Source organism: Sitodiplosis mosellana, unplaced genomic scaffold, assembly GCF_009176505.1.
Source record: "Sitodiplosis mosellana isolate CC-2019 unplaced genomic scaffold, AAFC_SMos_1.0 Smas_scaffold_30, whole genome shotgun sequence".
Lineage (NCBI taxonomy): Eukaryota > Metazoa > Arthropoda > Insecta > Diptera > Cecidomyiidae > Sitodiplosis > Sitodiplosis mosellana.
This window is the reverse complement of record NW_022595272.1, coordinates 4543830-4555608: the sequence shown is the minus strand read 5'-3', so window position 1 is coordinate 4555608 and position 11779 is coordinate 4543830. Positions and strand designations below refer to the sequence as shown.

Here is an 11779-nt window from a genome sequence, read left to right as displayed (position 1 = left end):
ATCATCGCACATAACATACAGTGTCAACAGAAATAGCGATACTACGGTAAACAAACAAGATCTAGTGGATGTTTGGCTAACTGTCAAAACATTAAAAGAAAGAAAAAATTTGGGAATTGTCGACTGATGCTAGGCTTAAAGTGGCAACTGATTTGTTTATTCTATAGAGATTATTTTTTTTCACCAATCATTTTGATATTTTCATTTGCTCTGGGGTAAGTTCACTCTGAAATCGTTTTTTGCGTCATACAAATTGCTACATATATAAATAAAATTCATTTTAGTCATTCACTGTGAAGAAAAATTCGGAAATGGTGCATCCTGCTGCTTTAGCGATCACATTCGGTGTTGTTCTAGGTAGTGCTATCTTTGCTTTGTTCTTTTACCAAAATACAAGAAACCAAGACAATCGATGGAGATACGAGGAAAGTCCGAGAAGAGATTTACTAGAATTCATGCAACATCAATTTGAAACTGACATCTGTTCAATTTGTTTAGATCGTTTCGATGACGACGATGTATTTTTAGAATGTTGCCATCGTTTTCATCGGCGATGCATTGCAATGGCGGATTTCATGGCATTTAATCGAGGATGAAATTAATGAAAATTACGCTAAATTAGTTTTTCTGGCTGCTTTTGCATTCGGCATTCATGTACGTAAATGCAATAGTTGAATATTTCTGATTAGATTTTCACAATTTGAAATTGTAGAGCTAATAAATTCTTTTAAATTGCATATAGGTTATCAGTTGGATATTCTCCTTTTGGTTTTACTGTAAATTTCGGTTCGATAAACTCGATTCAATGGTGCTGCATGAAATTTATGTTAGAGATTTTACTGAGGATTGTTTTCTGTATTAATTTATATTGTTGATATTTGTTATGAACCATGTTAATATTACTGTTCTTTTATTTCTGCATAAAAAAAAATACTGTTGAATAAAAATGTAGATAATGTTATCAGAAAAAAAGTATTGAATCTGTTTTCATTGAATATTTCAAAATCAAAAACAAATGAAATTTCCCTGAGTCGCCCTCTGCAGCCGTAAATCGGCACTTATCCATCAAACTCAGCTGACACGGGCTGACATTTGGCTCGTAATAATTTGAGAAATGCGTATATCTATGGTGAATCATTTGTGTGTGAGTGAATTTTCTGATAAATACAAACTCATTCGCACAACTACAGCCAGACTATGTGAACGAAAATAACAAAAATAAATTGATGAAAAAGAGAAAAAAAAAAAAGGCAAATAAATATGTCGTCTCGTCTGTTATTTGTGGTCATATAAAGAGTTGAGGAACAAAAGTCAAATACTGTGGCTGCGCTTTTTGCATCCAATCGAAAGCAAGTGCAGTTTGTTCAGCGTTATTTTATTTTATTTTTTTTTTTTCTCTGAAAAATTGCATTTTGTCCAGGCAAATCGACAAAATTCACAACAGAAAGTGACGAACAAGAAAAAAAGCAGTCAAAGTGCAGCGAAATTACGAGTCGTCGATGATTTCTTATAATTGAGACACAGAAAAAAAAAATTGGCGTGTAATTTGTTCGAGAATCGAATTGATGAATGACATCGAGTGCGTCAATTTTGCGTAATAGCTGTGTAGAACCGATGTCCATTTGAATGTTCCGAGCATATCAAGTGTGTGTGTGTGTTACAATTTGATGAATTGTTTTGGATATTGTGAAAGTAATGCTGGTAACGCAAAAATCATCATTCACTCTATAAGTAGTGTTGTATATCAAGTGTGAGCACATAGAAGAGCAGCAGAAGCAGCTGTAGCAGTACATTCCGACAGATATCTGCGCTTATTCGCTCAATTGTTGTTTGATATTTCGTAGACTAGCATCAATATTACAATATATATATACATAGAAGCAACAAAAAAAACGAAATATAAACGCAAAACAGTGTGGATTTTGGTTATTCGTTCACTGTCTCACTCGCGCGCTCTACGATGCGAGTATTTGTTATGTGCTCAATGTGAATGACTGTGTTTTGTAGGGGTTTTTTTGTGTGCTGTTGCCATTTTATGCGAGACGCAGTGTATTTGCCAGACAAAGAAAAGTAGACATTTCACTATTGCGTTTTGCGTAAAAACCAATCCAAGACGATCAACACAACCAATCAACAAAAAATAAACAATATTAGAAACAGACGAAAAAAAACTGGTGATTTTTCTATGTTTTCGGCAGAAAAAAACAACCAAATCGACTTTCTCTATTTGTGTCTATCGCAGCGATACGATAACTGAAACACAACGGAAACCTTATCGACAGTGATCGAGCGTTGAATAATTAGATTTACGCAAATTTTTCTAGTTTAAATTGTTATTGTTGGTGTTTTCGGTGTATTTTTATTTGTTTGTGGTGTGTGATTACGAAACCGTGCGCTACACAAGGACAATACATCAGCAATAAACTATTTTTTTCGTGTATTCTGCATATCATGTGAGAACCAAATGGAGAACCAAACACGGAACTGAAATCTAAATTTAATCGTTTCACAACTAAAGGGAACAAACCGTGCTCGACCGTGCTCAAAAATCAGATTCAAAACATATGTCTCAGGCGTCATAATATTCACCAGTTTAGAATTGAGCAAATTTTGTTGAGAGAGAGAGAGAGAAGAAAAAAAACAATCGAATGCAACCATGAATTGACCTTATGTCGCATACATTTTCACGTCGACCACTTTAACTTTAAGTCATTGATTTGTGTGTGTTTTTTTTCTCGTTCTGTTCCTTTCGTTCGTTCGTGCTTTTATTCGATCTATGCTACATGTGTGTGTTGCATTTTCATTTGCATGTTAAGTGCTGGACAGTGCAATAAAAAATTGATTGAATAAATTAGCACTTTTGATGAATTTTGAAAGTGCGAGTCGATTCTAATAGAGGGAAAGCAAGCGGGCAAGCAACAAACGAATTGACGCGCTCCGAATAATGAGCGCAACTATTTTGTGATAAAGAAACGTAACGCATCCAATCTTATAAACAACCGTTATCGTTTTTTGATACGCGCGCAAGAGGTGACGAAACCAAAGCTAAAAACTCGTGAATCTTATAGAGATCTTCTAATATTAGTTTAGCATAGCAAACTAAAACAAACAAACAAATAAATACCGTAAAAATGGGCAACTGCTTTAAACGGTCAACCACAGACGACATCTCGTTGTTGCGAGGTGGAAATGAACCAAATCGAGAATCTACAGAACAACTGGGACCGGCTCCGTTATATTCGGTAAGTATATGCACGCATGGCGCTCGTATGACAAAGACAACGACGATGACGACGGCAGCGATGGTGAATCAATACAAGATTGAATCATCGTCTAATTTTAGCTCAACTTTTAACTCTTTCGCTCATTTCTCCAAATAAATCGGTTTATGTTTCATTTGCAGGAGGTATTGCAGCCAGTATTTTATCCATCGCCATCGGTGGGCCGGCCAGTGACCCACTTGACGGAGGAGGAACAAGTGAAAATAGCGAAACGCATCGGTTTGATACAACACTTGCCGGTGGGGCTGTATGATGGATGCAAAAAGGCTCGTGAATGTGTGATTTGTATGATTGAATTCAATGTCGGCGACTCGATCCGTTATCTACCTTGTATGCACACCTATCACGTTGGCTGTATCGATGATTGGCTGATGCGAAGTCTCACATGTCCCAGGTGCTTATTTCAAATATTTTCATTGAAAAAGTCACACAAGAAAAGTCTCCATTTATAGACGATGTGAATTGTAAAATTCTTAGCAAAATTTCATGTTTTTTTTTTCTTCAAATTTTACCACATTATTTATGCATTATTTTTCTCTATTTCGCAGTTGCCTGGAGCCAGTTGACGCAGCTCTGCTCACCACTTATGAAACCTGCTAATAGTTCTTCTTTGTTTCTCCTCCCCGCATCTCCTTCAACAGATAAGAAGGAACCAACAACTAAATTGACCGTTTTCTTCTTTTTTTCTTATAATATTTCGATAGATAAGAATGAAATGACTTTTGTTTCTCATACCAAACAAAAATTCTCTTCGAAGAACAATCATACACATGTTTGTTGTGACGATAGTGCGAGGCGACATAATTGTTCGCCGTTTATTCGCCGCATGGAAACTACATACATTTTACGCTAACGTTATTTAGTAGGAATAACACGAAAATACAAAATTTAAATTATGGAATGAGTGATAAGAGTATTCATGGGAAATTAGTTGGTGTGATTAATTCGAAATCGAGCTATTTGGATTGAATTTCTTTTTGGGCTGTCTAACTAGTTCGCTAAATCACTTAAAGTGTCTACAATTATAGTTTTTTTTTTTTGTAAATAATTCAAAATATACATCGTTTATCACCAGATTTTTCTTTCTCAAATTATAACCAATAACAAACTGGATCGACAGATGCATATATATAAAGCGCATGAACAAATTCTCACTTTGAACCCTGCGAATAAAATTGATTGACTTGAAGAAGAAAAAAACATTGTGACGACGAAATGAAAGAAGAATTATGTATATGTTGTTTAGCTATCGATAGATAAGTGTATATTTGCAAAGTTATTTGTATGGGACTAGAATGAACGGATGCATAGTTTATACCATAGTTTATTTAATGATCTATTTCTTTACACGTTTAGAAACAAATATCTCTAGATATATTATTATTATTTTTTTTTCTCCGTCTTTTCAAACTAAAACATCTCTAACGTGACGACATAAAAATTCTAACGAATGAACAAACAGCCAATTACACTACTTTTTATTACTATTGATTCGGTTTAAGATTGGTTATACTTACATTTTGATTGTATTTATATTTGATATTGAAATTAAACACGGAAAATCTGTAAAAAAAATACATTCTTTTTCATTTGGATTTTTTTATTCTGTTGTGCTCATGGTTTTATTCATTTTTCAGTTTTTCTATGCGGGTACAATTTTGTTTTTTTATTTTTTGGCCAGTAAAATCGGGATTTTATCTTGGATGTTGCATGATCATTTCGTGAAGATGTGTTGATAAACGACTTTTATCACAAGTATTTTTATCGTTGTGGACTATGCTAATTTGACGCCGTAAAATGAATTGGATTAAACGAAGCAGTAGACGTTGTAGTTTGAAAACAGATAAACACTAGTTCGACTTTTATTGTAATAATGATTGTGATTCGATATATGAAGCCGGGCAATGTCATAGGAAGAGGTGTATATGCGTCAAACGTTGACCGAATGAATGGCTACATTAGTATAAGGTGCGTCATTCGCTCTGGGGAAGAGCTCAAAAATCACACATTTCACGTTGCAAATGGGAATGAGTGTTGAAATTGATGCCACGACCTGACTTATGCACCCAAATTAACTTTTAGTGTGCTATATAATTGAGATTAGCGCAAAATCGCGACCGTTCAAGTTGTAAGGGCGCAGATTGTAATCTCTTGTTTTGCTTTGTGTGATGGTGGTTGCCGGTCAACGGCCAACGGAGAGAACGAAGAGAAGAACTCACACTTTGAGAATTGTTAGGCTTAGATGTGCGTACTGTGTTATGATTAGATGAACGCTTTCATTTTTTCTAAACTCCTATCCAATTATACCAAGCTCTAATACATTTTTATCTCGTGCAAATTGTCCGAAACTATAATACTCATAGAATAATCGAAATATTGCCCAAAATAACTTTAATTCGCACACGATTGCTGTCATCATCTGTAAACAAAATTCCTTTTCTGAACAAAAACAGAAACAAATGCGAAATTTCGACGTCGAAAGAATGTTGTCATTCGAAATTAATGTTCTTGGACTATTGATATTCTCCCACACAAAACGTGCTCGATGTTTTGCAATACAACCAAACCCAAACCACAACAACAAAATCGAACAAACAAAAATTCGATGTTTTCTGTACTACTGTAAAGACTGTGATAAATATTAAACACAAGTTAATTTTTTTTTTTTGCTGAAAATTGTTTCGAAATATCGATGGTAAAATCAACCAATAAATATTGCATAATGTGCGAACACAAAATAGCATTTTTATATCCTCTGATAAGTTATTTGTGTGGCCCCATATCTCCAAAACTAAACCGTTTTTCAATAAAATGTGTGTTTGGCTTTTACTTAACAAATGGTTTGATAAGTTTTGTTTCATCCAGCACTCTATATCGTTTGCAACAGCATTCGAATACTATTACGAAGAGCGCCGCAATTATGCCTACGGACAAGGAAAATATTAGCTGCTAAAATCAAAGATAAAATAGAAACAGTTTTGTAATGAAATATATTGACGCATACCAATGACTAAAACGAGGAAACACCCTTGCATATCTTTTAAGTTGACAGTATGATTCTCGATTTCGATGGAACTGGCTTTGCTGGAACAACGATCTTTCTTCGGCAAATATTCGCTTAGCCATTTTTGAATGAATCCCATTTGAAGCATTCGATAGATTTCATTGTTGAAAATGTTCAGGTAAGGACTGTTTGTCGGTAAAATCAAACCAATCTTTTCATCAAGAAACTTTTCATTGCCTGGAACATATAATTATGACATCGATTAGCGTCAATTAGCATCAATTAGAGAGATGGAGGGATATACAATGCGCCGAACGTACTCAAGGTGAACTCGCATTTGTCAGTCTCAAGGAATTCTTTGCGCATAATATGCAACAAATTTGTTTCCCAGTCGATGATTATATGTTTTCCGCCCCGAACCCGTGAAATTGTGCCATTTGTAACGCTATCATGCGTTTCCGTACTGTCATTCAGTCTGACATATTTTTCAATTTCGGTTTCCTGCATTGAGATTGAAGTGGGTTAACGAAATTTGTTGAATTTTCTTTGATTTTTTTAAATTAAATTCTTGAAAAAATTTAAAATCTTCCAGCGAATAAATACGATTATTATATTCATGCCATTTTGTTTCCTCGGTTTGTCTTGTGTTTACTTACTTTGAGATAAGACTCCAAGTAAGTGTTTGATCGAATGCTCCAGGTAAATCCATGCTTCTGGTTGACCAATTGACCGACCGTATTCACTGGTATTTCCATTTTTGGGAATGTTAAAAACGCAACCAAATTGCCACAGTATGTAGTGATCACCACAAGCACCACAAGCCACCATGTGCCCACAATAATTCGACCACTGTCTGATCTAGGTAAATACATACCACCTAAATATGTAATAGACAATAAGTATGAATATAAATAAAATGTATATATTATTATTCGAACGAAAAGCCATCAAAATTGGATGCCATGTGTTATACCTTGCTGCAAAAGTGCGCCGTACATATACCAAAAACAGTTTTGAATTTTGAATAAGCCACCTTTTTTCGTAATATGATGATGTTCATGGTATGGTGACAGATAATGTACTACGTAAAACAGTGGCCCTATCAAAGCCATAGTTAATGATAGACAAACCCAAGTCTGCATCAAATGTGGAGTTCGAGTTAAGACGAGATAGAAAGAAGAGAAGGACCAAAAATATCGAGAATGAATAATAAATCGATTAGACGGAGAGAAAGAAAACCAAATTCCAAACTGTCTCACATCCACTGTAAACGGCGATAGAAACAAATACAGACGGCTGAGCTCCTTTGGTCGCGGTATCATCATGCCATACGCCTGTACGCTGATAGGGAACGTGAAGTTCAACACCTTTTCGTACGTTTCATGCACCGTTAAAGCAATCGCTCCAAAAAGCACCTGTAAAATCACGACCAATGTTAAAAGTCAATATTTTATGAAGCGAATCGGAGTGCAGTGCACGCTTTTCACTTTCACGTGCTTCATAAATAAATAAAATTTCAATTAACTCGCGAATAAAGTTCAGTCGGTCAATACAAGCTCACTAGTAACTAGTTCAAATTTTCTCTATCAATTGGTGCCGTTTGTGTGATCGCGCTTACCGTGTTTTCGGTTAATAATTCGAGAACATCGGACGGCAAACCAAATGTGGCTTTCATATCATCATCAGCCTTTGAAGGAAATATGATTGAAAATGAATAGAAAACAGATATTAGGATCGAAATAAATATTGGAAATCAATTCCGTGAAAGTGTCAATCAATAAATACCGTTACGTTGAAATCGTCCCAAAAACTGTATGTGGTACGATTTCCACTGCGTTCGACATTATGCACTGCGTAACTGAATAGAAATCGGAATTTTGGGTTATTTCATATTGAATCTAAAGAAACAGGAATTCTTACGTAAAGTTCAGCTTAACAGCCAATTCGTTAAGAATATTGACGCTGATGCCACGCATTGATTTCACCTCGCCAGCCTATAAAATCAAAATTCGGTGATTTACCATGTTATGTAAATATTTCTGAATTTTTTAAAAATCAATATATTTACCTCATTGTACGAGACAATTTGCCACGGTGGATTCTATCAAAGAAATTCAAGACAATTTCAATCATCAAAACTTATCCATTTCGACACTGGGTATAAAGTGACTCACATGATAAATAGCAATCGGAATGGTACGATTTCGAAATCCATGTGCAATATGTGGAAATAGGTTGTCGTAGTGAACAAAACCATTTATCGGGTCCCAAACAGCAGAATACGTTAGGATCGGTTTGAACGCTTTCAATTTCCCTCCTGACGATTTAAACAACAAATATGATTGCAGAATTGTCTACGCTCAACAAATATTGTGAACAAACCTTCGGTATTATCAAATCTTAATCCCCAAGTTTCGGCTGATTCGAATTTCCAATTGACACACGGCTTGCACTGTTGCACATCACGTAAGCGGTCCTTTGGAATTTACAACAGTTATTTCAATTTAAAAAAAAAACCAAATCAATTTCAATTTAGTAACAGCGAATGTACCTTTATGAATTCCAGCATATTATCGCGACGTTCACGCTTTGTCAATCGAATCGATTCCCATTCCTCGTCGGAAATTTGGCTGTAAATGGTCTCCTCTTCGCGCACTAGTTTCGACAATGACATGGCAAAATTCTTCAAAAGTTCATGGTACAAACAATTTTCGCCCAGCGAACAGCTGCCGTCAATGATTGTATTGTTTGTGGCAATTGCCACATTACCACCTTCTTTTATATACGTTATCAATTGTGTAACATTTGTTTTTCGCGGATTTGACACCAAAAACAACCATTGACTGGCCGTATTTATCATATTCAATTCGGTGGCCACTTCTATTATTGTCATCGGAATGGTGGCAATTACCATAAAATTGGCACCTGAATACAAAGAAGCGAACAATTTCATGTGATTTTTTATTTTGCTTTGAAATTAAAAAAAAAATATTTTCATTTGACACAACCTACCAACACTTCTAGTAGGAAAAGTTGACAAGCTTTTTTTTATATTCTCACGACGTTCATACAAATCCGTGCTACTGTTTAGCTTCAAAAGAGAAACAGACATGGCCAGTGAGTCACTTTCAACCGATAGAGAAGATGCCACTCGACTAATTGTATCGCGATCTAAATGAATAGAGATGAAAAATGGAGAATTCTTCAAAAACTCACCTCGCTTAACAAATTTGGCTCATCATTTTCAGCCGATTCTGGTCGATAATGAATGCACAAAAAGTCAATAAAATCGATTAAAAACAACAAAAAATGTAGTTCATACCGAAAATATCATCGTAGAGTATTGTGGCTGTTTTCCAGTTCACCGAATGTGATGTTCGAATATCGACAAGAATTTGCGGTAATTCGACTCCAATTTTTATTCGCGGAATCTAGAACACAGGTTAAATGATTCAAAAAAGTTTCAGAAAAAAATCTCCGTTTTTTTTTTCGTACGGTTAATGCTTCGTGCAATGGCAATCGTGGACAATCGGGGTCTGTGATAGCGAGCAAAAGTAAACGTTCTTTACGAACATGTTCGAATATTTCCCAAGTGGCAGCACAGCTTGCGATCGAAAAAACAACCGTAAAATCTGGCAAAAAAAAAAATTTGAAAAAGTAAATGAGTTAAAAGTAAATTGGTTCACTCTTGTTCGTAGATTGATTGGATTGTCAATGTGATTGAAATGAAAATTTATCTCTATTGCCATTGTGATATAAATTTTGCGCGACGAGAAACAAAATATGATTTTTCCATCATGAGAATTACCTTTATTAAAGTTGATTTTAGTCCATGAATAATATTTCACATTGAGTCCAGCGCCGCGTAAATCCTCTCTTATCACCCGTTCGATGGTTTCTTTGAGCACTTCGAACGTTTTTTCATATTCTATGCCCAGATATTCATGGTCGATGATCACACCTATTCAATTGAGCAAATTACTATTAAGAAAACACTTTCTAAAACACCAATTCGAGTCTAGTTCATTTACCCATAGTGGCATTCGCTACAAGTAGCGATGGAAAATCGTTTGCTTGCGAGTATTTTACCCAAACAAAAATTAAAATCAAAATCCCAATCGATTTCTGTGCCATTTTGTGCGACTTTTTCCACTTTTCCAACTCAAGCTGTCGACCGATTCTGCGGTCACCGATGGAAACGCTTCGCCTTATATACTCACCGAAAATCGGGACATCATCATTTATAATTCACATTTTCATAAGGTGTCAGATGATCACATCAAATATTCATTGTTAGTCGGTCGGTCGCGTGATTTATTCATCCGCTCGTACAATTCAAGTGCAACATTGTAACGGAGAAGCACATTTCAAAAATTGTTCTAGCTCAAGTGAACTGCCGTACTAGATTCAATGTTGCTCATCACCACAGAGACATGCTAACGAGCGGGTGTTCATTCAATACAATGTGACAGTGGCTTTAGCATATGTCAAGTTTTTTTCCCTTCTTTCTGTATACACAATTCGGTTAGATCGCACGCGTATTTCGTTTGCTTGAACAACGTTTCACCAATTTCAAACCACAACAAAATGACTAGTGCAGTTAAAGCTGAAGAATATTTTTATGGTAAGTGGAAAAGCAATGGGTTTTTGTAGAGGAAAAGAAATTGAAAAAAAAAAATTGTATTTTTCCGATAGCTACTACGCTTGATAAAGAAGGAGATGAGTCAGTATGGACACCAGTGCAATGGGAACCAGCCCAGCGTTTGGCCATCAGACAATTGATGCTCGGTCATACCGCAAAAGCCGATGAGTACAATGTTATTGAAGTATGTTTACTCAAATTGAATTGTAACGAAGATTTGAAGAAGAAAAAAAATTTAAAAAAAGTGTACTTTTCCATAGGTTGAGGCTCCGTCTGTGAATGGTTCAGTCAAAATTCCAATCGCAGTGCTGAAAATTGGTGAACAGCGTGTGGTTCAATCAAATCTGGAATTTCCCGAAGGTCCAGTCACATTCAAATTGGTTGAAGGCAGTGGTCCAGTGATTATCACCGGTTTGCAGGCACCACCAGACACTAGCGCCGATGAGGCTTATGCCATGGACGAAATGGCTGGCGAAGAGGAACTCGTCGATGAAGAAGAGGTAAAATGATGATGGCCATAGTTTTCTTCCAAAATATCTATTCTAATGGAATTCTTCAATTAAAAGTAATCTTATTCCCCAAATCAATTGCAGTTACTGGATGAAGAGGACTATATAGAAGAAGAGCAAGAGCCTGAAAATCCACCAAAGAGACAAAAACTATCGAACAATAAATGAAATTCAATTTGAAAATAAACAAACTCGATAATTTTAATGAAAATTCTCTTTCAATTCATTTCATTGGTCCCAAAATAGGGAAAATGCCCATTTTCATTCATTAAAGCCAATAAAAAAAAATGCTCCTGTTGATAAATAAATTGTTTGTTAAGCGAATCGCATTGTTTGACAGATG

At 35.6% G+C, this 11779-nt stretch overlaps 3 protein-coding genes and 1 long non-coding RNA gene across 5 annotated transcripts; 3 read left to right on the top strand and 1 right to left on the bottom strand.

Moving 5' to 3' along the window:
* Window positions 1-65: 65 nt before the first annotated feature.
* Window positions 66-913, top strand: LOC129569056 (uncharacterized). Its single transcript, XR_008688009.1, has 3 exons — window positions 66-215; window positions 285-654; window positions 743-913. It is a non-coding gene; the product is annotated as an uncharacterized LOC129569056 (long non-coding RNA).
* A 159-nt stretch (window positions 914-1072) lies between these two features.
* On the top strand, window positions 1073-4856 carry LOC129569350 (RING finger protein 11). Its single transcript, XM_055448100.1, has 3 exons — window positions 1073-3242; window positions 3404-3675; window positions 3830-4856. Exons 1-3 carry the CDS (start codon window positions 3132-3134, stop codon window positions 3879-3881), a joined length of 435 nt encoding a protein of 144 aa, XP_055304075.1. The 5' UTR covers window positions 1073-3131; the 3' UTR covers window positions 3882-4856.
* Window positions 4857-4863: 7 nt separating this feature from the next.
* LOC129569346 (ionotropic receptor 93a) lies at window positions 4864-10757 on the bottom strand. Of its 2 annotated transcripts, XM_055448096.1 has the most exons (19): window positions 10506-10757; window positions 10317-10359; window positions 10094-10246; window positions 9781-9917; window positions 9608-9716; window positions 9298-9456; window positions 8837-9210; window positions 8668-8761; window positions 8460-8602; window positions 8354-8386; window positions 8206-8279; window positions 8071-8143; window positions 7904-7972; window positions 7545-7700; window positions 7259-7421; window positions 6942-7162; window positions 6606-6786; window positions 6286-6522; window positions 5757-6205 (listed from the first exon to the last, which is right to left on the bottom strand). In XM_055448096.1, exons 1-19 carry the CDS (start codon window positions 10524-10526, stop codon window positions 6108-6110), a joined length of 2538 nt encoding a protein of 845 aa, XP_055304071.1. In that variant the 5' UTR covers window positions 10527-10757; the 3' UTR covers window positions 5757-6107. The 2 variants fall into 2 exon arrangements, with proteins under 2 accessions (XP_055304072.1, XP_055304071.1); XM_055448097.1 differs by lacking the exon at window positions 10506-10757 and having other exon boundaries at window positions 4864-6205; window positions 10317-10463.
* Window positions 10750-11674, top strand: LOC129569347 (nucleoplasmin-like protein). Its single transcript, XM_055448098.1, has 4 exons — window positions 10750-10909; window positions 10981-11111; window positions 11188-11427; window positions 11521-11674. The coding sequence occupies exons 1-4, from the start codon at window positions 10873-10875 to the stop codon at window positions 11602-11604; spliced, it is 492 nt and encodes a 163-aa protein (XP_055304073.1). The 5' UTR covers window positions 10750-10872; the 3' UTR covers window positions 11605-11674.
* Window positions 11675-11779: the final 105 nt, after the last annotated feature.